Here is a 26,735-nt window from a genome sequence, read left to right on the forward strand (position 1 = left end):
ATAATGGGATTAAAAAAGAAATCGTGGTTTTGGATTGGGGATGACATGAGATGGTGGTAAACAGCTGTCCTGAAGAACTGGAGGGAAGAATGAGTTTGAAGAGAATGTGGAAATTGGTTCCACAGGTGGGCAAAAAGAGGAACGAATGAGTGGAGGTGAGCAGTGATCCTGGATTTTAGGAGTTTCACAAAAAGGGGATTGATGGGAGACCATGCACCCTGCAGAAACCTGGGGGGTGGGGTGGAGGGGGAGGTGGAGGGAAAGCACAGAAAGAGCAGAGGGTGCAAGACCAGAAAGGAGACAGGCGAAGATAGAGAGACCACCGACCTGTCTGCGATGTAGAGATAGGCCCATTGACTCAGTTTCACCGCAATTGCTTCTCATTTAAATTTAATAAACTTCAAAATCCACATCAGACAGCACAGTACGCAAGAACAATGCATTTATCACATTTCAAGATTTATGTGTCAACAGAAAAGACTCGAATGAAGAATTTGAACAAACTCATGGTCATTCGTCCCACTCTCTCTCTCGATCGAGTGCAGCCTGTGGCTGCTGGTTGCATCATTGGTTGGGACGCGGCTATGCCGCTGATGCAGTGTCCCCCTTACCAGTACACTGGTGCTCATTTTGCCGAGCTCAGCCTGTCATCCTTCCGAGTCAACCTCCTGGTGTATTTTTAATTCAGCAGCCAATGGGGCTTGAACTCAGGACCCTAGGATCCCAAGCTGCCACCCTAACCACTAAGCCAACACCGGGCTTCATTCGTCCCACTAAAACAGGTGGTTTTACAAATCGGCCCCCAACCACCTATCTTGCCTTTCACATTTCATCTTTAAGAAAACCAAAATCTATTTCAAAACCAAAATCCTGCAAACACATAAGATTCGACACAAACACTGGAGATCACATCATGTAATGTTGTAATCCATACAAATCAAGTCAAACTTTTACAAAGTGAAAAAGGTAAAAGGTGATTGCAACTTCATATGGGGTGAGGCCGACTGGTACTGAGCTGCTGCTCTGTCCACCAGCCATCTCTCTCCGCTGTCCATCCACCTCCACCTTTCGAACACCCCTCTTCCCACAATCCTCCCATTTCAACCATAGTGCATTCCTTTTTCTCTTGCTTCTCTCTTTCAACACATCTGCTCTCCACCTCTCTTCAGAAGTCTATTCTCCTCTATCTGCACCAGGTGCCCTGCCCACTTCAGCTGGCTCTTCACCAATCTTCCCGTCAAGCTTATCTGCACACCGATGTCCTCCATCCTCCTTCTATCCAGCCCCTTCACTTCTGCAATCATCCTGACCTAGTTGTTCTTGCAGAACTGCAGCCTCCTGTTGTTGCTGCTCTGTCAGTGCCGTCGTCTCCAGACCGTATAGATATGCCAAATATTATATTTCAAAAATTCTGTTTACATCAAATAAGAAAATTTAAAAACAGCATGACAAAACATTTTAAGATTACACTTGAAGCCCGCTCCTAAAACATGGCAAGCACTGGGTAATTAATTCAGGTACAAATGTGGACCAATCTCACCACCAGCCGATGATGTGTTCAAGCAATAAGATGAACAATGTTATCAATCGGAATTACAAATGCACCTTTCACTTTATGTAACTACATTCCATGAAAGACCTCGGACTACAGAACAAAGTCTGCAATCTGATCATTGGCATCCAACAGAGGGATATCATAAACCCCAAAACACACCTTTAGGCACATGGCAATGGCATCGCCTTCAGGTGGTTAGAGAAAGTCAAAAGAAAAGACAGCTGAGAATTGAAGAAGTTAAAGGGAGTAGGGGGCCACATCAGCCACTAAGTGCGGACCCTCCTCCAAGCAAAAGCATCTGCTGACAGTGCTGCAGACCACGTTCATCTCCAGCTTTTTCCAGGACTCTGGTGGCCTCCCTTAGCAGATATTCTCGACCGCCCAGTGTAGCCAGCCACGCAGGTGGAAGGCCATGGCAAGCCAGGAGCATCGCTTGAGCCCGCGCGCACGGTCCGGGTTTCCCGGGCACCTTTTTCCCATCATCTGCACAACAACAGAAATAAATGGCGCTGGAATGCACACAATAAATAAAAATAGTTTCAGACATTATTGGCAATTCATCAAAGTACCAAGTTCATGAGATGAGTGTTGTGCATGGAAAGAAGGCTGGAAAAGTGAAAATTTAACATGTGGCTTAACCCAGAAGCGTTCGTTTGTCAACATTTGTTTAGAGCACGTGATTGCGAATTAGCATCAGTTCTGGCAGGGGTGCAGCGGTGCCGCTGATGCATTGCCCCCTGTAGGTCCGAGAAGAAATCGGCAATTTGACCAAGGTGCCGGCGATAGCTCGCCTACTCTTACCAAAAGACACTGTGGGATATTTAACATCCACAAACTAATGCTAGCAGACGGGACACCCAGTTTAACGTTCATCCAAGGGAAGGAGCACACGCTGATGTGTCTCCTGCCTATGAAACACCAGGATGACAGTTTATAGCTCGGCCAAGATTCAACCCTAGGCAGCTCAGCGGAAAGTATACATAGGCAATACTGACAGCCCATACCCAGGCCCAGGGGGATAAAACATGCAAAAGCTGAAACTAGAGCAAGTAATGAGATCAGTGCTGAGGCCTTTTGAAAACTTTTAAGGTTTGCCCACAAGCAAATGGTGTCGACGTAAACTGTGCAAACGATTGGCAAAATAAATTTGGCGCATGGTAATTATGGAATTGATCGATGCCCCTCCCTGGGCTTTGATGTACCCCAGCTGATGTCCTCGTGATGGTATATGTTCCCCATAGCCTCTGCTCTTCCTTGGAACCATGGAGATGTTTACCTTTGTGTATCACAACCTGTTGTTCTTGTGCATGGTCTACCATTCCCCCAGCTATGCCAACTGAATAATAACAACAACAATAATAATAATAATAACTCGGGTGAAGTAGATGGCATGCCATCGCATATCCGATCACTTCCCACCTTTAAAGATGGTAAAAAGTTCCACCAGGAATGACCCAATAAGAAATTTTGATTTTTTTTTTCCTATTTTGATCGCTGTGACCATAAGTCCCCACCCCCTGGGGATGAACCGGGGTACAAATCCAAAAAATTGTTACATATTTCATGTGTTCCCCAATATTGATTGCATATACAAAGTTTCATTTAAAAAATGGGGCCAAAAATGAAACTCCTCTTCCACTTTTGTGCCGTGAGACGATGATAACTACCATGTTTGATGAATTTCTGCACAATCATTTCGGAGGAGATAGCGTGAAGAACAGAGAGATACAGCCGATTACAATATCCCCCCCCCACCCCGTTTTTTCAAAAAGCGTAGGATTATAGTAATAACTCAAACGATACCCCTCCACCAGGTCGAACAGTTTACGTTTTGTGTCCCACTGATAAGCAGCATCTGCATTCGGACCTTAAATAAAATCTAATCAGCTTGTTCTTGTCACCTAACCCACTCATCCACCTCGTTTTGCCATAACCTTTGGAGGTTTTTCTTTTTTTGTATACAGAGTCGAGGCTTGTGGAAGATCTTGTACACTGAATGGATCAGGATGTAACAGACAAAAACAGGACACAATGCATACATGCATAGGGTGGACAAGATGGGGTGGACAAGATGGATACAGAGGATGCATGGGGTGGAAAAGATGGAAACAGAGGATGCATGGGGTGGACAAGATGGAAACAGAAGATGCATGGGGTGGACAAGATGGAAACAGAGGAAGCATGGGGTGGAAAAGATGGAAACAGAAGATGCATGGGGTGGACAAGATGGAAACAGAGGAAGCATGGGGTGGAAAAGATGGAAACAGAAGATGCATGGGGTGGACAAGATGGATACAGAGGATGCATGGGGTGGACAAGATGGAAACAGAAGATGCATGGGGTGGAAAAGATGGAAACAGAGGAAGCATGGGGTGGAAAAGATGGAAACAGAGGAAGCATGGGGTGGACAAGATGGATACAGAGGATGCATGGGGTGGACAAGATGGAAACAGAAGATGCATGGGGTGGAAAAGATGGAAACAGAGGATGCATGGGGTGGACAAGATGGAGACAGAGGATGCATGGGGTGGACAAGATGGAGACAGAGGATGCATGGGGTGGACAAGATGGAAACAGAAGATGCATGGGGTGGATAAGATGGATACAGAGAATGCATGGGGTGGACAATATGGATAGACAGAGGATGCATGGGTTGGACAAGATGGATACAGAGGATGCATGGGTTGGACAAGATGGATACAGAGGATGCATAGGGTGGACAATATAGATACAGAGGATGCATGGTGTGGACAAGATGGATACAGCGGATGCCTGGGGTGGACAAGATGGATACAGAGGATGCATGGGGTGGACAAGATGGATGCAGAGGATGCATGGGGTGGACAAGATGGATACAGTGGATGCATGGGGTGGACAAGATGGATACAGCAGGAAACTCCAAGGAAGGAAAATTGGAAGGAGGAGCTATTGGGATGGGATAACGGGTGTAGAAAAGATCATGATTTTGATGGGGATGACTTGAGATGGTGGTGAATAGCTGTCTTGAAGAATGAGAGCGAAGAGAATGTGGAATTTGGTTCCACAGGTCAGAAAAACGAGGAACAAATGAGTGGATGTGAGCAGTAATCCTGGATTTAGGTAGTTTCACCAAAAGGGGGTTGATGGTGGACCAAGTGAGCCTGCAGAAACTTGAGCGGGGGGACAAAGCACAGAAAGAGCAGAGGGTACCAAAGACCAGGAAGGATGTGATAGAAGACAGAGACCACCAACCTGTTTGTGATGGCAAAGTTATAGGCCAATATAATCAGCTTCATCGTGGGAGGTTCCAATAATCTTGAAGGCCTTGGTTTCCACGACATCAAGCTGAGCAAGATGTGATGCAGGTGAGTTGGTCGAGAGGGGAGTGCAGTACTCCATCAAGCTGTGGATGAAGGACTTGTCTGTGGATGAGTTCAGGTGTGCCAGAGAAGGATTTTGTACGATGGAGGATGCCCAGTCGGCGGCTGGCTTTGGAGGCCAACTTTGAAATGTGGTTTGTTCAAAAAATTTCATGGCTGACAGTGATACCCAGGAGTTTGAGTGACTGAATTTCCTCAAGACTATTGTTAAGAAAGTATATGGGAGGGTTTGCCAGATGGTCCTTTCGGGAAGAGATAGTGAGATTTGTCAGGATTGAACAACATATTCCAAGTGTTTTACCATCTTGTGATTCTGTCAAGATCTGAAGAGAAGGAAGAGGCTGCTACCTGCCTGCCTGAAGGATGAGGGATGTCATGATAGAGGGTGGAGTCATTAGCAAATAGATAGATATATAAAGGGGATTTTTCAGAGAGTGAGAGAGATCATTGATGAAGATCAGGAATAGGACTGGGCTGAGAATACTGCCTTGGGGCACTCCAGCCTTTACGTTTGCTACGAGAGTCGAGGAAGTCAGTACACCATGTGTGGAGTTGGCCTTGTTGTTTGTGATGGAGTGATTTCAACAAATTAGGTATCAAAATAATCGTTATGCTTAACCCCTCTCAAACAGTAACATAGTTTTGAATTGTTCATTAACAATTGGGAATTTAGAACTGAGCAATGAACCACCACTAACAATGTGGGCAGGGAATTCTGTTACACTCTGTTACACATATGACAGAGGATTGTATATAGATGCATTATCTGAATTCTGTACGTGCTGTACACCTCTGTAGGTGCTGCCACTGCATTATTTTCACCCTCTGGTAGGGTGGGGTTTGGGGGAGAGGTGGGCTCCAATATCCATGGATTTGTTACATTTTGGAGTGGTGAGGTTAATATTACCTCAAGGTGGGGTTTTGCAACACAGAAAATTGTACCTTGGGATCAGCAGGCTGCAGTGTCTGTTCCTTTGGTAGGCCCCTTCCTCCTGGTCTATATTCAAGTCAGGGTCATGTCCTTTTGAGAAATCTACACATTTATGGACAAATCCACTTCCGCAGAATTTAGTTACAGACACTATTTGTGCTATCCTGCTCGGATTTACTTGTGAATTCAGTAATTATGTACTCTACATGCTATGTTATTCCTTCATAAACACAAGGTGAAAGGTCCCAAACTGGTTCTTCCCCTCCAACCCTCCATTTCAATCCCTAACCCCTGCCTCCCCCCTCCCATACCATTTTCGACGTCAGCTCTGTGCCTAAGACCTTGGTCGAGCAAGTGCTGGGTACGTGTTGGACTTGCGCCAGCCATGACACGTGCTGTAGCCTCATGAAGAAACAGCTGCCATGAGGGGAGGAGGGGGTAGAGAAAAGCAAAATAAGTCAAAAACAGCTTCTGCATTTTTATGCTTTCCTTCACAAAACCCCAACTTTAAAACAAACAAATAGACAAAGAAATAAACAAAACTCATTTTAAACCTGAAAACCATACATTGTCCTCAAGTAAAGCATAGTTATATTTGTAGCTCATATTAACCCCTCTCAAACAGTAACTTAGTTTCGAATTCTTCATTAACAATTGGGAATTTAGAACTGAGCAATGAACCACCACTAACAATGTGGGGAGGGAAGTCTGTTACACTCTGTTACTCAGCCATAGGCGATCTTGCGCATGGGACCCAGATCTGATTGGAAACCTCAACTTTAAGTTGAAATGACCCATTTATTTTGAAGAGCCTATCTGACAATCTTCCCAGAGTGAAACAAACTTCGCTATGACTACTTATTGAAACAGGCAGGCTTCTCCAATGGTGAACACTGTCTGCAAATAACTCTTCAACAGCAACGTTTTCCGCTATGTCCGATGTTGAAGTTGGAACACTTGCAATGGGCAACAAACTATCATGCATGCAATAATTATGCTACAATTTTCTTCAACATCAAACCTTAACCCAGCCTATTTCAGTCCACTGGCCTCACTCACGAAGGTCTCCCCCAACTCGCGCTGAGGGGTCTTTGGCACACTTGCTAAGTGCGAGTTGGTAAAAGAAACCTGCCATGACACATTACACCATGAAGGGCCCGTAGGTGAGATATCTCTATGTACATGTGTAGTTAGCCCAAACCCGTTGTATAGAGGGAATTTATGTGATTCATCCGGGCTGCGACGCTTTGAGTTAGCCATTTTTTTCTGTTCTATCTTTATTTTGAACCAACCACGTCTCAACCGCCATCACACAACAACCACGCCACCGCCACCATCTACACTCCCACATCATCGCATCACCGCCATTCCCAAACGGCACCATAACCATCAAACCACCACCGAAAACCCTCCACCACCTTCACCTCTCTCCTTCTACGGCCATTCCCGCACCACCTGTGAACACTGAACGTCGGGCTGTCTCGGGCCCGTTCGGCGTTTGGTGCCGAGCGCACCGAGCTGCGAGCGCAAATAGTGGCCTTTCCGAGGGAAAATTCGGATCAAAAATGCTACACGCCCACTTTTCCTCCGTCCAATTAGCGAGCGCGAGGCGGCTTGGCCCCGCCTCCAGGCGCGTGTGTGAAGTCGATATATGCAAATTCTAGGATCAGGGGAGGTTCACGCCCCCGTTTCCTCCGACCAATGGGCGAGCATGGCTCCGCCCCCGAGGTCATTCTGATCCAAATATTTGCATACTGGCTTCTCCTGCCCGCCTATAAAAAGGCGAGCGCAAGGCCAAATGGAAGTGGCAGAGTCGAGTCGGTTGGGTGAGGAGAGTGTGGAACGAAGAAGAGTTGCAGAAGAGTTGGGTTTTGGAGTTGCGTTGGCGGAGTTGAGGGGAGTGAGCGCGGTGGAACTGCAAGCAAGGGAGCTCAGGTCCGAGGCGAGAAGGAAGGCGGTCGGCGACGAGGTTACGGTGTGGGGGATCGCTCGTCTCGTCGCGGGACCCAAGCCAGCCAGCCATTCTCCTCCCCCAGGGCATCAACAATTCCCCCTTTCCCCCAGCGCTGAGATAGTGCAAAAGGGGGCCCCGTTCCCACCCCACTCCAAACATCATGCCAACGAAACCTGACAACGAGCACGGAGTCGGGGCACAGCCGCGCGGCCACATTTGTGGCTCGCCCGCCAACGCGTCACGAGGACGCGGGTAGGACCCCCCCGGTCTCGCGGACCTGGCCGCTCCTCCAGGTCACACGCACATTTGGCCTACCGGCCTGTCTGCCTCCTTGTCTATGAGGGTGGCTTCTTTCCTTTGCTTTTGTGTAAATGTGTGTTGGCGCCGTCTGTAAAGTAAAGCTGCATAAGTGTTGCCGTGTGTGCGCGTAGTCGGTATTAACTCTGCGTCGTTGTTGCTTTTATTGTTTTGGTTGCTTTATGTGCATTTTGACTGTATGGCTGTATCTACGTGCTTTCCGTGTGCCGGGAAATAAATGTGCATTGTGTGAACTGTTTTCCCGTTTCGCTTCGTCTTTTCCTAATTGACTCTCCATCCTGCTTCACGTAAAGGGTTCGTAGTGGGTGCAAAACGCGCGGTAAATAATCTAAACCGTCGAGGTCGACGATAACACCGCTCGGTTATCCCGATAGTACGGAACGGGCCGCCCAAGCGGCTCGTGTCCGGAGTCGACCTGCGGCGAGGTACGATCGCCCGGTTTACCATCCGCGTGGGTACTTAGGTAGGTCGAGTTTGGCGAACAACCCTATCCTACGCGGGTGGCCGATTGGCACGATTGTGGTGAGGTCGAAAGGCCCACCCGTGACTGGCTCCGGGCGATAGTTCCCGGAGGGTCACGACTGAATTGTCCGTCCGGTGGGCGACGTGCCGCGATCCGAGTTACGTGGCCGTCCGCATGCCGGCGGGCGTGAATTCACAACAACATTTAACAAATAAAAGCGAGAAGAGTGGGGAGGGAGGCACGGCTGGAGATCGAATTAATTTTCAACTTCAGGTTTTTCTCATTTCTCGTTCGGCCTTTTAATAGCAAAGCGCTCGAAAAGTGAAATCTTCATTCTTCATTCAGTGATACGTCAACATCATGGAGTTCCAAACCTGTAATCGATACAATATACAGAAGCTTCTACCCAAAGCGTGTTTTGTCGTTTAAATATACCTTTACATAATCAATAAATCACAAATAATTGCGATGCGATGCGATGCAAGCGAGTGTGATGGGATGTGCCATATCCTCACCGTGCCGTGCGCAGCCACACAGCGCTGGGCGATCTTGCGCATGGTACCCAGATCTCGTTGGAAACCACAAATCTCTGCAGGGCTGGCAGCAGGAAGGGGGCTGGATCCCTTATTGAGCCCCCCTGCCTGCTGTTCCCACATTTGTGCTCTCAGGGTGAGCAGCAGATTGCTGAGCAGGAAACAGAGTGCCTAAAAAGGTGTTACAATGGGTTCGGATCCACAGATAGTTCAATCTTTACAGGTGATGCAATTCGACAAGTTGTGGATTAAAAAACATTAAATTCAGGTTTGTAAATGAACTTGTTAGACTGCATGCCAGTACTTTAATTTTCCAGGACACCACGGCACCCATGAGTCCATGCTGCACCGCACCACAAGTCCATGCTGCACAGCAGTTGCATTGCACCACACGCACTGGCACATGCAATGCAACTACAATGCACCACGGCCACTGGCACCTCCATCCGCTGTTGAACCGTCATCAGGAGCTCCATGTTCAGCTTGCTCTCTCAGAGATAGCCGTTCCACAAATAGAGCGACTCGTGTAGATGGTTGTCATTTTGCGCTTGAAGGAATGGTTGCAGTTGGGAACGCCCATGATTTTAAAATGAACAAAGTACCAACAACTTGTATGATAGGCTCAAGGCAAGGCTTAAGTATGAACTTTCAACCATTGTTTGGTCTTCTTTGGGGACCAAAGGCAAATCAACACAAGCTCATGTAAAGTAGACTCCCAGGAGGAGGGGAATCATGCAATTCAATGTCAACGACGAGATCAGAAAAAAAAAACCGTCGTGTTCAAACATTGCCTTGCGTGGGTGTGCATATGTGGTGGGAATGGTGCATGTATACAAAAATGTGGGTGAGGGCAGAAAAAGGGCGGTGGAATGGTGGTAAGTGGAGGAATGGGGGATGGATAATGAAAAAAAATGAGGGGGGGAGGTCTATCCCCTCTCCCTCTTTTACTCCGACGATGGGTTAATGCCCGAAATGTAAGCTCCTCCTTGCTTCCCTTGGGTGATAGCATACTGCAATCAACACCATTGTTCCACATACAACATCATCATTGCCTATCTGACTTTGTGCACTCACATCTATGGTACCTTTGACGAGAAGTGTCCAAGTGCTTCGGAATTACTTTTTTGGTGCAAGGGCGAGTCGATAAATCACACCACTTTGCTCTATGGTTTCAACAGCGGTTGAAACATCTGACTTGAGCCTTTACATTTTGGCCATTTTGAAGTTGGTGGTGCTTTTTTACTTTTTTCACTTCTAAAGAAAGGACACTATTTTTTTCCGTAGATACAGTTTGAGGTATGAATTGTAGTTACAAGTACGACAAAGGCAAAGCACAAGCAATCAGCTATAAAAGGAACTTGTGTGTATATTGACAAAGAGGTGTACACAGCATGCAAGCAACGGCCCCACCTGCTCAGTCGGAGAAGCAGGAGGACTCGAAGTAACATGATGGAAAAGCAGTCGGCTGGACTCCTCTACCGTGGACCGAGGCTTTTTCTTGAGACCCCATCGCTGCAGGCTACGCCGAGCCCGAAATGCCAACACCAATGTCTGAGGCAGTACGCTCCTATTGGCACAGCACAGAATGCAAGCACTGCGGTACAATCTGCACATACCTCTTCAAATGTTAAATTTATCGAACCTCACCCAATAACGTGAAAACTAAGTAGGACTGTAACTCGACGGAAGGAAAAATAGGTTACGCGTGCAAAGCTACACTGGTGAAGGTTAAACTTTGCAAAACATGAATCTTCCACAATGACTGGTATACAATGCAAGTGAGCAAGCAAGCCATAAGCAAACCTACTTTTCGTGTATGATGTGGATGGATGTGTGATTAGCCAAACACCCCCTTTGTGTCTGTCTGTGGGGGGATTAAAAGAAATATTTTTACAGTTTTTATTATTATTTCATATGCAGCCTGTGGCTGCTGGTTGCATCATTGCTGGGAGCGCAGCTGTGCCACTGATGCAATGCCCCGTTTTCAGTAAGCTGGTACTCATTTTGCCGACCTCAGAAGGATGACAGGCCGAGTCAACCCCACCTGGTGTTAATTCAATGAACCGACATGGGGCTGGGTTCGAACTCAAAACCCTAAGATCTCAGTCAGCTAATGGATCTTAAGCTTAACTATTAAGCCAACACCGGCTTATTACCTCTACCACCGAAGGCGAAGGAGGTTACGTTTTCATCCCTTTCTTTGTGTTTGTCTGTGTACAGGATATCTCAAAAAGTTGTGAACGGATGCGGATGAAATTTTGTGGACAGGTTGGGTGTGTGACAAGGACGGACTGATTAGATTTTGGTGAAGATCCAGATCCAGATACTAGAATTTTCAAAAGTGATTCTTCACTATTGAGAGCTTGGGCCAAAATGATATATAGCATGATCTCAAAAAGTTGTGGACGGATTCGGATGAAACTTGATGGACAGATTGGGTGTGTGACCACGACGAATTGATTCGATTTTGGTGAAGATCCGGATCCACATCCGACTACTAGAATTTTTAAGTGATTCTTCACCATTGAGAGATGGGGCTCAAAAACGATATATAGCACGATATCTCAAAAATGTATTGGGCCCGATATGTTCTTGTGGATCAGGCATTACAGAGCAGAGGTATGCGCTCTACTGAGTGCCCTTCTAGTTTTTACAGTAATCGATGACCTGTAGTGGAGCTTGTGAATAAAACATGTGCAGGACAAAGGCATTTGTAGACATCGGTGGACTTTTAACTGAATCACAGGGATATTGGGAGACAATGGACAAACCCATAATTTGGTATATGGAAGTTGAACCAACCTGACCAATTCCCCACATCATGAGCCAGAAGTTGAGTTCAAATGGGAACACTAACAGGCCAACCGAAGACTCATCTCTTCTTCAACTCTATGATCATCCGTTGTAGAATCCACCCAGGCCATTTCACCTTTGATATTCTGCTTCCTCTATGTGAATAACAGATGGGATGCCCTAAATCTTAAACATAGGTGAGTGTCATCATACTTAACATCTGTCTGGCACCCACCCTGGTTTCAAAATTGTCAGCTAATGGTACCCAGTGTTTGCCCCAGGATTGGCCAATCAGTTTTCCTATGCACTCACAAGCAGTAATTTATGATGACATTCTCTCCTGTGCTCGACCCCCCCCCCCCCTGGAGCCAGCGTTCTGCAAGGTAGCATTCCAAGACTAATCTTGTTCTTGGTCATTCGAAAATCCACTCTCACTTTGCAAATAACTTCACTATGATAGATAGCATAGTTCCTTGCCCTAATGGACAAGCTGTGCAGTAAAAAGTACATAACCAGTTATCTATCTGGAACATGCATTTTAATGCAAGAAAGACTCATCTCGTCACTTTTGTGCCTTTGCACAGACCAGATGACAAATCCACCAATGTATTTCTGTTGTCATACTCTCGGAAATGTGGAGTCTCGAGAGCTACTAGGTCTCATCATCAGTTATAACCTTTCTTGAGAGATCATATCTCTATGATGGCATGCAAAACCAGCCACTGCTCTGAATTACCTGCAGGGTACAGTCCTTCTGATGTCATCATCAGCTTATAATGGTGTACAAGGCCTTCAGCCAAAGTGCCATGGAGTATGAGTCCCCTCTGTGAACATGTAGTGTTGCTTCTCTAACTTAGCTCCCCTTCATACCAAGGGGTCTCAGGCCCTCCATGGTGTTGACAAGAGGGTGAGTGTCAGGTTCTGCTACTCACTCACCGTTGGCCGGTTGGTGGCCTTGGAGCCTTTTTCCCCCACTCTTCACTGATCTTGTTTCTCCTGCCCTCTCATCTCTCTGCCTAACCTATACCCCTTTAAGTAACCAGTGTTCTATCAGAAACCTTCACCTTGTTGTCCTCCTCAAGTGTGAACTTAACCTCTTTCCATTAATCCCCTTCTTCTCCGACATCTAAAACCATTTTCCAGTTTATTGTCTTGTGCTCTTCCCTCAAGGAGTTCAAGTCTGCTACAACACATGGTCTCTCCAAATTGTATCTCTCACCATTACCCCTGAAACCCTGTCCCCCTTTAATCTGTAGTTCCTCTCCTTGTGCTGTGGTGCATTCCATATGTCCTTGTCCTCCAGTTTCACCCAAGTTTGTGTCAGATGACCCTTTGTTCCTTTGATGGTCTCATTTTTACATGAGCCTTGACACCTGTATTACAAAAAGGTGAAGATAGATTTCTACAGTAATTATTCACGTGATGACGTGTTGTATCCACAGTGACAGATTTAATGGAAAATTTAACTTTCATATCTTTATCATCTTAAAATATTTTTTGTTAAAATCAATCACATCCTATAGGAAAGACTCAAATGGTTCAAGGAAATATAAAAAGAAACCTGAAAGGACTGCATCATAAACAAACACAGCTATAAATGGACAGGTGGCTCACTTTGCCTGGCGCAACTTTTGAGGAAGAACCTCAATCTGTTCCCAGTTGTGATCCACCAATCCATCATCACCAGTATGCCATCCCACACAAAGTGCAACCACTGCTGCCCACCACTGGCTCACCTCGTCTGGACCTATTCACACACATCATACTGAATATTAAAATCACATCCAGGTTTGGGTTGAACAATACGATAAAATAGCAAAGTATTACGACAGTTTTTATGACGATAGTGACGATACGACACAAATCTCGATGTCATGATCGTTTGTGTGACAATACAAGATGCCTACTTGGACATACCTCGGGCACATGACACAATCTGCCATCCTGCTTTGATTGCCAAGCTCTTTACGTACCTGTCAATGTGTTGCCATCAATGGAACCCTCCCTTCCCATCTCCCAATGTCGGCTGAGGTTCCACCAAAGAGCCAGCCGCAGACTGGGCATCCTCCCTCAATCCAAGACTTTCCTTGGAAAATGAAGAGCTACTCACAGTGTACAAAACCTTTGTCCATAGCTCAATGGAGTACTGCTCTCTGCTATGGGCTGGTGCCCGAGCAGCACATCTGTCACTCCTGAATTCTATGGAATCGAAAGCTCATAAATTATTGGAATGTCCCGTGATGAGGCCGAAGCACAGGGGCTTTTGCTTTCACATCACAGGTAGGTCGGTGGTTTCTCTGTTTCCCAGAGACTATTCTTTGAAAGTGCTCCCTCTGCTCTCAGTGTTCCGATCCTGCCTATCCACTTCAGGATGCACGTGTTCTTCCAGTAACTCCATTCTGGTTAAACTTTCAAAGTGCAGGCTGACTACACACCTCAACTCTAATTCCTTGTCCCCCCCCCATCTATGAAACCACCTTCCAGAGGCTGTTCTGTCTCGCTCTCCTTTCAGGGCTTCAAGCAAGTAGTGCACTACCCTCTTGTTAAACTCAATTCTGTCCCATGATCTTCATTACCCATTAACATTTCCCAACCCAACCATCTTACTTGCTATTTTCAGTGTTTCCTCCCTTTCCTCTTATCCTGTTAGTTAATTCCCTTGATGTTTGTTCCACTGTCAGATCTACCTTGCTCTTCCATGAGCCTCGGTCCTGTTAAAAAAAGTACTTTGATAGTTTTGATATTGATGATAATGGTATATACTTTGTAGATAACATTTTGTTTCATTTGATTTGGGAAACTTTATATCACATGAAGCACGAGTAATAAAAGTGTTCCCATTGACTCTGTAAGGCAGTTTTAGACATTTATGCCTCCACGTTGAAATCGTAAGACAATTGTAAGATACCATTGCAATTTTCACGTTTGGGGCGACCAGTGTGATGACAATAGTGACGACGTGACACAAATCCCTCCGCTCAGTATCGCTCAGTAAAGTGTGTTCAACCTCCCATTTTTGAAGTGTTTTTATTCACCAATGCTGCAATTAGCAAAAGACCCCTCATTGTTGCACAATATTATCATCTATTAATACAATTGCACACCTATAAAATTGAATGAATAAGATAATTCAATTACATCACAAGGCTTTGCCAGTGGTCCGATGTTGAGCCTGGTCTAGCATGGTGGTTCCCATCGTGTGCTGGCTTTTTGGCTGCTGATTGCATCATTGGTTAGGGGCGCAGCTATGCCGCTGATGCAGTGCTCCTATTACCAGTACACTGGTGCTCATTTCGCTGACTTTGGAAGGATGACAGCCTGACAGGCTGATCCAACCCCCTGATGTTAATTCAGTGGCAACGGGACTCGAACTCAGGACCCGAGGATCCCAAACCACCACCCTAACTGCTAAGCCGACAAGTGTGGTGGTTTGTGCAGATAATACTTTTACAGCACATTTTTGTCTTACAGAAATTAAAGTATCATTTTTTTGGAGGAGTCTCATGGCATATTGGGTAGCATACTCACCTCGGCTATCTTACATAATGGTTATAACTAAGTGTCGTTTGTCGACAATAATCTGTTACCGTTGGAGATATATATATATATATATATATATATATATATATATATATATATATATATATATATATATATATATATATATGTATATCTGCAAAAGTAGGTAGACAGCAAGGACTGTACTTGTTTTCATTACTTTATACCTACTTTTGCAGATATATATATATATATATATATATAGATATATATATATATATATATATATATATATATATATAATATAAAACAGGTGAATCGTTTTGTGCATTACAGTAAATAATCTGGTTGGGACATAGACGTCACAAATGATAATCAGTAATCTTACTAATCGCAGCCAGGTATGTGTGCACACACAGATTAACAGTGGTTCAATCAAGATATCACAATTTGCAAATTCTGGCTTGAGGGAGAAAACCAAGTTGGAGACACCACAGAAAAAAATCCAAATCCTCTGTGTGTAATACAATCCTAAATCCTTATTTTGTTTTCATTTTAGGAACACACCATACTTTGTTGGACACACATTGTAGATCAATAAGATAATGCAACGATGATAATTCCAATTTGACATTAAAGGCATGCAATTCAATATGTATCTTATCGTCCTTTGGCACCGTATCGTGATGTGTATCGTATCGTGACACAGTCACATTTTTACACCCCTAGAAACCAAGGCAACGAGCTCATATAGCACACTTTGTAAGAACGAAGCATAGAACAGTTCTCAATGAATGGGTTATTAAAATATATATATATATATATATATATATATATATATATATATATATATATATATATATATATATATATATATATATATATATATATATATATATATACAGTGACGATAGAAAGTCTACACCCAATTTTAAAAATGTTCACCTTTTGTTGCCTTATAGCCTGGAATTTGCATTAAATCAGACTTTTCCCACCTTTATTTTCACATCGTAACCCACAATTTCTACAAATTTCATAAAATTAATTAAAAATATAAAACTCAAATATCTTGGTTGGATAAGTGTGCATCCCCCTTATAATATCAATTGTAAATTAGCTCAAGTGTAACCAATCACCTTCAAAATCACACACCAAGTTAATTGGCCTCCACCTGTGTTAAATTGTGGTGATTCTGATTATTTAAGAATAAAATCAGCTGTTCCTATAGGTTTCCTCTGCTGGGTAGTGCCTTTCACAGCAAAGACTCAACCATGAACACCAATGAGCGATCAAAAGATCTCCGGGAAAAGTTATGGAAAGGCACAGATCAGGGGATGGGTATAAAAATATTTCAAAGGCCTAGAATATCCCTTGGAGCACTGTCAAGACAATCACTAAGAAGTGGAAGACGTATGGTACCACCAACACCCTGCCTAGATCAGGCCGTCCTTCCAAACTGGATGACCAAGCAAGGAGGGGACTGATCATAGAGGCCACCAAGAGGCAAATGGCAACTTTCAATAGAGCTACATGCCTTTATGGCAAAGACCGGTCACTGTGTGCATGTGACAACAATATCCCAAGCACTTCACAAGTCTGGCTTGCATGGTGGGATGGCAAGAAGGAAGCCATTACTCAAAAATGCCCACCTTGGGTCCCATTTGAAGTATGCAAAAAATCACTCCAGAGATTCTGAAGCCATGTGGCAAAAACTTTTGTAGTCTGGCAAAACCAAGATGGAACTATTTGGCCGAAATGCAAAACGTTACGTTTGGCACAAACCCAACACAGCAAATCACCCAAAGAACACCATCCCTACTGTGAAGCATGGTGGTGGCAGCATCATGTTATGAAGATGTTTCTCATCAGCAGGGATTGGAGCACTCGTCAGGATATAAGGGAAAATGGATGGAGCAAAATACAGAAAATCCTCCAGGAAAACCTGCTGCCTTCTGCAAGAAAGCTGAAATTGGGACGGAAGTTCACCTTTCAGCATGACAACGACCCAAAGCACACAGCCAAAGCTACACTGGAGTGGCAAAGAAACAAAAAAATAAATGTCCTTCATTGGCCCAATCAGAGCCCCAATCTAAAGCCAATCGAAAATCTGTGGCATGATTTGAAGGTTGCTGTCCATCAACGCTCCCCACGCAACTCGACTGAGCTTGAACAGTTTTGTTTAGAAGAATGGGCAAATATTTCCCAATGAAGGTGTGCAAAGTTGGTCGAGACCTATCCCAACAGACTCACAGCTGTGAATGCTGTCAGAAGTGCTTCCACCAAGTATTAACTCAGTGGGGGTGGACACTTATCCAACCAAGATATGATTATTTAGTATTTTTAATTATTTTTCTGAAATTTGTGGAATTTGTTTTTCACTTGGAAGTTGTGGGTTATAATATGTAAATAAAGGTGGAACAAGTCTGATTTAATGAAATTTAATTCTGGGCTATAAGGCAAAATAAGGTGAAAAATTTGAAAGGGGATGTAGACTTTCTGTAGGCACTGTAAGGGGCCTCGGGTGTAGTTATAGCTATCCCATGCTCTTCCAGTCGAAGAAGCTGCATAAAGCAACCCTGAAAGAACGATCCAAGGTAAGCCCTTTGGAGTCGATTTGCAGGGAGGAGTCGATTTATTTATATAATCCTAGGCACCTGGGTTTAATTGTTTAGGTGAGAGCTGATTGGTTATTCCCTTGATCACAGGTGAGAGATGTGAGTAGGCCTTCGTGTGTGTGTGTGTGTGTGTGTGTGTGTGTGTGTGTGTGTGTGTGAGAATGTATGTATGTACATATATATATATATATATATATATATATATATATATATATATATATATATATATATATATATATATATATATATATATATAAACACACGACCGGTCTAAAGTTTTAGAACACCCCCATTTTCCCAGTTTTTACTGAAATTTAAGCAGTTCAAGTCCAGTGAATAACCTGAAATGGTACAAAGTTAAGCGCTAAACTGCCAGAGGTTAAAAAAATAAGTTTAGGTCACCAAAAACTGAAAAATAATGTAAATTTCAGAGTTGTTAAAAAAGGCCCTTTTCAGAGAAAAAGTAATGGGTTAGCAACTGCAGCTATTCTGCAGCAATGGAAGTAAATTAAGCCTCGAAAGTTGATGCAAACAAATCCTACAGGTGTCCCACCTTTTGTTGATTAGTTACAAACCCTCTGTCTGTATAAAAGCAGTGTTGGAACAGACTGTGTTGCCACACCCTTTGAAGCATTATTCGGACAATAATGCACTGCAGGAAGTAGTATATTGCTGTCATAATGGCGAGCAAAAGACAATTAACAAAGGAAGACAGACAGACCATTACAGCCCTTAAAAGTGTAGGTCTTTCCTTTAGAGAAATTGCAAAAAGCCAAGGTGTCAGTGAGTACAGTTTCCTACACCATCAAAAGGCACCAAGGAGGAAACTGGAGGAAACTCTGATGGGAAGATGTCTGGCAGACCCAAAGACACAACACAATCAGAAGACAAGTCTCTGAGAGTCAACAGCTTGCCTGATAGGCGGCTCACAGGAAAGCAACTTCAAGCACAGCTTAACACTGGTGGAAGTAAGGAAGTCTCAATTTCAACTGTAAAGAGAAGACTTCGAGCTACAGGTTTGACAGGTCGAGTGGCAGTAAGAAAGCCATTGCTACCCCAAAACATACCTCTCGGCTATGGCAGAACTACCTTTGAAGAAAAGAACAAGATGGTAGGCTTCAAATAATGGAATGGCCAGCACAGTCTCCAGACTTAAACCCCATCGAGCTGGTTTGGGATGAACTGGACAGAAGGGTGAAAGCAAAGCAACCTACAAGTGCAAAACATTTGTGGGAACTTCTGCAACAGTGTTGGGAAGAACATTCCGAACAATATTTGATTTCCTTTGTAGAAAGAATGCCACGAGTATGTTTGGCTGTTGTGTCTGCAAAAGGTGGCTATGTTGTTGAGTCAAAAATTTGTATTAAGTTTTGTTCAACAAAAAGATTCCATCATTTCTTTTTTATCTGCAATTGTTTATTTGTTCTATGCTTTAATTTCAGAGTACATTTAAACATTAAACTGCTTAAATTTCAGTCAAAACTGGAAAAATGGGGTTGTTCTAAAACTTCAGACCGGTAGTGTATATATTTATACATGTATGGGAGGAGTCAATTATATTTCTACCAAAGATAGTACACCACATCCCTAATTAATCAATTAATCACAACACTTTTGTCAAAATCCTGAAACTCCAACAAGTTTTAAATGCTCCCTCCACATACCTTCAGAAGCGCTGCACAATTTACCATCCTGAAATCCCATCTGAGCAGTATTTGCACAGGCTCTGAGCATCTGGAGCATCCGTAACACATCAACAAAGTCTCTGGAATTTGTGAGAGAGAGGGGTCGAGGGTCGAGGCAATTTTGGGAGAGGGAAGTGATCATAAAATAACTTTCCATGGTATAAAATGCAGCAGCAGATCAACGACATGCATTCATAGAGTCCTTGGAATTGGATACTCACAATAGTCCAACAAACAATTTATAAAGATTTTTAAATTCATAGTTCACCATTGGCAATTTCCATCCACAAATGATGAAAAGTCAATGCTGAGTGGAGCATTGTCTTATTCTTATATATGGCTGTAAAGACCAATTATTGACGTGCAGACCCTGCCAAAGTGTTTGCAAACGTGTGTGGGCTCAGTCATAGTATTTCAATTGTTTATAGCAGGTCTCTTGACTATTTTATGCTGAATGAACTTCTCGTTTGATACTGCAGCACCTTGCTGTTGGGGAAAACCTCCATTCATTGGATTTTCAGCTCCCTCCTCCCAAGTCGATAAATCAATGTCAAACTGATCTCTTTCCAGCGCATCCTTGAATCATAATTTACGAGGATGCGAAGCCTCTAAAAGCTCACCACAGAAAATGTCTGAGGGAAAGTGACTATTTTCCATGTGGTAAACATGTCCTGCCCATCACAGCCAGCTCCATTGAGGATGTTGCTGAGATTCGATGTCTTGCACCTGTCGAGAATTATCGTGTCAGGTAGTTCATCATATCCTCTAATACTTAGGATGTGGCTGAAGCACACACAGAGAAACCATTTTTTTTGGTTTCTTGTGGTGGGTGCAAGTTGACCAGGATTCACTGGCATACATTAATGTACTGAGAACACACAAACATAGTGGATTTCCCAATGTGAACATTATATTAATCTCAGCATCCTGTTGAAGAGAATTTGTGATTGTAGAGCCAAGATAGCAGAACCTATCAACGACCGAGTGCCAAGAATGATATATAATGCAAGGGGCCCACTTGGACGCCTTGTGCCATTATGACTCTCTTTTTAGGCTGATTGTAAAAGGACAATCTTTGCAGGAAGTGGAGAAGGCATTGCACATGGCTTGGAGCTCATGTTGAGTGTGGGCACAAAGAACTACATTGTCAGCAAAGAGCAGTTCACAGATAATAACTTTACGGATTTTTAGTTTTACCTGTAGCCGAGTAAAATTGAAAACTTTGACAGCGCTTATTGTGTGAAGAGCAATCCCTGAAGACGAGAAGAAAGTTTGGTGAAGTAGTCGGGAAAAGAAAATTCCAAACAGTTTTGGTGCAAGCACAAAGCCTTGCTTGACTCCATTCTGGATGGTGAACTGGCTCCTGTCAAATTAAACCATGGCTTGCTTGCAGGCCATCATCCAATAAATGCTGTACATTAAGCATGTACCATTTTAAAGTTTTTGGTGTGACTCGGTCAAGGTTCGAACCACCGACCTCCCAGACTCAGAGCCAGTGGTGGATTAAGATTTTTTTGAGGCCCTGGCCACAAAAATCCCCCCCCCCCAAAAAAGAGGACTCCGTGTTATTTTCACAATCGCATCGCCTATGTTGCTTTCGATTCGACTGCAAAAAATCTGGAGGAATTCCCATGTTTTATTGCCTTTTTCCCCCCTTTGGAAAAAAACGTCATGTTAAGGTGTTCTATTACCAATCAGCTTACTATCGCTTGCTAAGCCAGCTGTTCTTAATCAACTGTTTTGTTGGAGTGCTTGCTTGAGTGCTTAAGCCACTTGGCGAGCACTCTACAAGTTGATTGGTAATGAAACACACCGCAGCACTTGCAGGGGTGTGTTCAGTTGCCAAGTTTTTATTTTCTACTTTTTTGTACACATAGATGAGGTTCGTGGAAGAGCTAAAATTTCTTGTAAAGCGCTCGCCAAGTGGCTTAAGCACTCAAGTGAGCAGTCCAACAAAACCGTTGATAAGGAATGGCTGGCTTGGCAAGCGATATCAAGCTGACTGGTAATTGAACACACTTCAGCACATGTGCGAGACCGAGGACCCTTTTCTGGTTCTGCTGCTTGTGTAACGAAAAAAGTTAATTTCAAGTGATTTTCACCTTTTTCACTGTTGTTGAGCTATTTTTGCTTTTCAGCACTGCTGGTGTCATTTTGTTTCATCCTTGGAGCAGGTGCTCTGATTTTAAAAACTGCAACATTCCGCCATGCGCATGGGTTAGTCCATTTACTTATGAGGGGTTGTTTTGTGATGGTACAATAAATTGTAGTGTGGATTTGCTGAACAATATCGATATGTATTAACTTGTATTACTTTTAGAATTGCTTTCAGAATACACTCATGCCATGTCTCGCCTTTCGAAGAAAGATCTCACCTGGATTCTGAGTGAATGACTTCAGGCTGAATCACAGCGTGCAAGCAACACTCGAGCAGATACTCCCGAAAAGCCTGTCCGAGTTGGGCTAGTGGTGAAGCTGCAGAAACACAAGATAATACAGAGCAGGCATCTTTCTGCACTAAAGTTTTGGATGAGATCGAAGCAGGTCTTACATGTAATAACATAACTATGACCAGGATGCCTACACTGTATCAGGGGTTTCAGTAGCAAGTGTCGAAACTTTAGCCTTTTCCAGCAAATCGGCATCACTGTCAGTGGCATTATCATGAAAAAGGTACTTTCTCACTGCCACTTTGATTGTGTGCCATCTACCTGTTACATATGCATTGGGAGAGGGGGGGAGGCAAAATTGAAAAGAATAGGCAAGGACGACACCTGCTCCCCTGGTCGGTCACCACGCCAGCTCCCCAGGTCCCCCACCCCTCAATGCCTGATCCTCAAGCCCCCCCCCCCCATTTCAAACCAAATTTTACATAATGTATAGATGACACATTTCATCCCAATTACCAAATGTGAATCTGGAAATGTTTTGGTCAAAATTCTCCCCCAGAGTTGTTGCCATTGCCAGATATTGGCAACAGGATTCAAAGCATTGCTGAAATGGCAAGTGTCATGCTAATGACTCCGAAACTGCACCCATGTGAACTGTCCACAAAGAAGCATACAAGCCTTGCAGACAACACGAGTTGTGAATGCAGCTGTGTCTCCGATGAATGCTGTGTCCGCAAGAACATCCTCGTGTCAAAGGAAGAATTCCAACCCCCCCCCTCCCCCAAAGCACGACAGTTAGGCAATCCAAACAACATCACCAGTCTTCTCTCCTCAATCTAGTGCATCTGTCTTTTGACTTGGTCTATCTTCCGGAGGTATGGGTCACACACCAAACACGCCTCTGCCTCAAAAGAGCCAATCACATAGCTCGCTGCTCATGGCCTCGAAGGCCCTGACCTGCTCGGGCAAGCTTCTACTTTGCCTGGGAAAATGTTTGCTCAATGATGACTGCTGCTGACCTATAATGGTGAGTTGTGTTGCGTGCTGGCTGTACCTAATATTCGTTTTTACTGTTTATCAACATAGTGCACATCTTTCCACTCTTTACTTGACTCCCTTAATAAATACTAAATAATGATATGACAAAGCAATAACAATTGTACATGTTCCAAATTCAGTCTTGTAACACCAATAAAATTACATGATGAACCATTCCAATCAATCAAAGCAAAACATCACAACAAATTACAGATATTCTCATTCTCATTTTGGTAATGATATGTATTTGACTCAAGATCTGTTTTTATGCTATTGACATGTGCAGCCTGAACAGAGGATAACATTTCAAAACTTCGAATTTCAGTTTCTGTGACAAGGAATTTGTGTGCACAGGAGGAGGCCATTCGGCCCATCATGCCTGCACCACACCAATACCAGATTTAATAAATCCGTCAATACCCCTATCCCTTCAAGTGCAGCCTTTTGGCTGCTACACTGGAACTCATTTCGCTGACCTCGGAAGGATGACAGGCTGAGTCAACCCCCTGGTGTTAATTCAGCGGGAAACGGGGTTTGAACTCAGGACCCTAGGATCCCAAGCCACCACCCTAACCGCTAAGTCAACACCAGGTTCAATTGTCCAACTTCACAATTCCCATTTTTCAAGTTACTAACAGCAGTGATCAGCATATTTGAAGGAATGCTTTTGGATCTTTCTCCCCAAAACACATAACCCTCCACCCCTCACCCCTTTTCACATCAACCCTGCCAATCTCATATCAAGAGATGATATTTCATGAATTCCATCATGAACATTCAAGGTCAGAGTTCAGCTTATTATTGATCATACAAAATTAATTGTGTATGAGGGCCGTACCAAAAGTCATGAGCATCAATGGATTCCAAACGTTTGTGCCGCATATAATAGAACACGAGCTATTAGCAACATCTATCGACCTATCCACTCAAATATAAACACAGGCTCGACGCTTTCACACCACTCGTGTTCCCACAATCCAGTGACAAAATTTCTGTCAATGACATATCGTTTCGCCAATGTGCAGCGATTGAATTCCTGATGAAGGGGAACAGCTCAGGTGCAGATATCCACGGCCGATTGAGTAAGGAGTATGGAGATGCCTTCATGGGCACTAGCAGCGTCAGGAAGTAGGTGAAACATTTCAAAGATGGAAACACGGGCATCGCTAAGCAACCACGCCGTGGTCGGCCGAGAAGCGCAACGACTGAACACAACGAGCAGAAAGTTGATGTGCTCATCAGTTAGGACTTAAGAGTGATGGTTAGGGACATCGTAGCAGCTTGCCATTGGACACCATGCCTTATAGGAGATGAAAGCGACTTTGGGATATCGGAAAGTTTGCTCCCATTGGGTTCCACGTTTGCTTGCAGAGGAAAACAAAAGCACATGCATTGTTATGTCATCACGGTAGTTTCAATGACATGCTGCTGAGGCCAATGACTTCCTGTTCCACACAGTCACTGGCGATGAAAGATGGTTCCACCATTTCGACCCAGAAACTAAGTAGCAAAGCATGGAATGGCATCATGCCACATCTCCAAAAAAGAAGGTCAAAAGAGTACCCTCTGCAAGCAAATTTATGGGAACAGTCTTCTGGGATGCTGAGTGATGAATATTGGTGGATTTCCTGCCCAAAGGGGAAAGCATCAACACAACTCGCTATGTTCAGACGCTCAAGAAACTGAAACGAGCACTTTAGGAAAATCACCCGATGAAAAAAGCTGTCATCCTTCAACATGAAGACGCTAGACCTCGCACTGCACATCTGATATTGGAGGAGATCTCAAAGAATGGCTGGGAAGTGCTCCCCAACCTCCCATACAGTCCAGACTTTGCCCCCTCGGACGACCACCTGTCCGAAACCTTAAAAGATCACACGAGAGGCCAGCACTACGAAAATGATGAGACAGTCCAGTTAGCCGTGCATAGCTGGTTGCGAAGTGTTGGAACGGACTTCTACCACAGCGGCATTTTTAAGCTCATGCAGCACTGGCAGAAATTTGTGGATCGTTCTGGAGATTTTGTAGAAAGATAATGCAGTCTGCAGGTAAAAAAAAAAATGCAGGTATGTCCACGTGGAAAGATAATAAAATAATGTGGAAAAATAATAAACATGCTCATGACTTTCGGTACGGCCCTCATACTTGGAGAAGTAAAGAAAGAATAACCAGACAGTGGTAAAATGTTTAGAGCGTCTGCTCCGAGTCTGGGAGGTTGGCAGTTCGAACCCAATCCAAGGATGTTAAAGACTTTAAAAAAGGACAGAGCATTGACAAACAACAATAAGTTGGTAATACCAGTGCAAACATGTAAAACCATGCAAAACAAAACAGCAGCATTATGCACACCATGTGCTGTACTGCAGGAGTACAACGATTCACGGGGTTTTGGACCCAGGCTCCAGTTTCCTCTGAGCAGAAAGTCCCTGCCATGTGGCTGGCACAGCCACGAGAGGGAGTGCAGTACCATGGGTGAGCACTCCATACTTGCTGCTCTCATACGGCTCAGGAAATAGCGCTGCACCAAAAAAAAAAAAAAAAAACGAGAAATCAAAAAATAATAAAAGCAAATTTAAGCATGTCTGTAAGCTTTCCAGTTTTGTCCACTTCCAAACATGACATTGTTCCATTATAATAATGCAATAATAAAATCAGGAAAATAAACTAAAAATCCAGAATAACCAAAACACTTTGCCAACCACCCTTTCCTCATACAACAATGTTATACTCCCCCTGGCGATATGGGTTCTCAAACTGAGGTGGGGATTTAGGCTGCTGCCATCTAGTCAGGGAAAATAGTCAGAAAATTAAAAATTGTAAGCAATCTGAAATTCCATGGCGAAAGCAGGATCTATGCCAAGGCCATACTAAAGCAACGAATCCGAAAGGATGATGCAAAGGTAACACACCTACCTTGAGCAGTCTTCTGGGTTTTTTTTATTTTTATTTTTCTTAGCCTGACTATAAATTATCGAATTGGTGATCCACAAGTGTATTGTCATCCCACGGATGGACATCAAGTTTGATCTCCCATCTACTAGCATTAGCTGGTAGACATGATAGATCTCAAGCTGCATTGGGTGTGTGATGGTTTGGGCTGCAGGGCTTGTGGTGGTGGGGATGGCAGGGAATGCGGTGGTGGGGGCGGCAAGGCGTGCGGTGGTGGGGGAGCATGGCACATAGTGGTTGCAGCGCGGTGGGAGATGCTGGGGGTACAGACACGAAAGTGTTCACGGCCACGAACCAGCACTCGCTGCAGACTGGGTTTCTTCTACCAAATGAAGAAGTCATCACAACAAGATTGAAGGGAAGGGTTGTTGAAAGCACCAGTAAAGTACTGCTGTAGCATCACAAGAATGGCACACAAGTGCAGGTTTCCTAAAAAGTACAGAAAGTTTACAAAGCAGAAGAAGTTCTCTGGGTGCGAAGCATTTGGTAAGATCAGTAATGAGGAATGAAGCATATTAAAATGTCATTTAAAAGAGGCTTTCAAAGGAATCTAGTTGCAGAAGATACAAATATCGAGGAGGAAAAGGATGATAAAGAATGGCTGAAGGAAGCAGTAACAGGGCAGAATGAGTTCGGGTTGTTTTTCAGGGAGGA

The 26,735-nt window shown here is 44.0% G+C and overlaps 1 protein-coding gene across 8 annotated transcripts in view; it reads right to left on the reverse strand.

Moving 5' to 3' along the window:
• Positions 1–373: 373 nt before the first annotated feature.
• LOC147021774 (sterol regulatory element-binding protein 1-like) overlaps positions 374–26,735 on the reverse strand; it is an 84,722-nt gene continuing 58,360 nt past the window's right edge. For all 8 annotated transcript variants that reach the window (XM_085892091.1, XM_085892090.1, XM_085892089.1 and 5 more), the window contains 8 exons: positions 25,482–25,650; positions 22,080–22,179; positions 19,684–19,784; positions 13,521–13,653; positions 10,524–10,680; positions 9,096–9,284; positions 6,157–6,262; positions 374–2,038 (listed from right to left, as the gene is read on the reverse strand). In XM_085892091.1, coding sequence (XP_085748217.1) covers positions 1,815–2,038; positions 6,157–6,262; positions 9,096–9,284; positions 10,524–10,680; positions 13,521–13,653; positions 19,684–19,784; positions 22,080–22,179; positions 25,482–25,650 — 1,179 coding nt within the window. In that variant the 3' untranslated portion in view covers positions 374–1,814. The remainder of the gene's footprint in view (positions 2,039–6,156; positions 6,263–9,095; positions 9,285–10,523; positions 10,681–13,520; positions 13,654–19,683; positions 19,785–22,079; positions 22,180–25,481; positions 25,651–26,735) is intronic.

Source organism: Eptatretus burgeri, chromosome 8 (genome assembly GCF_056783735.1).
Source record: "Eptatretus burgeri isolate ZD-2024b chromosome 8, Ebu_testis_v1, whole genome shotgun sequence".
Taxonomy (NCBI): Eukaryota; Metazoa; Chordata; class Myxini; order Myxiniformes; family Myxinidae; genus Eptatretus; species Eptatretus burgeri.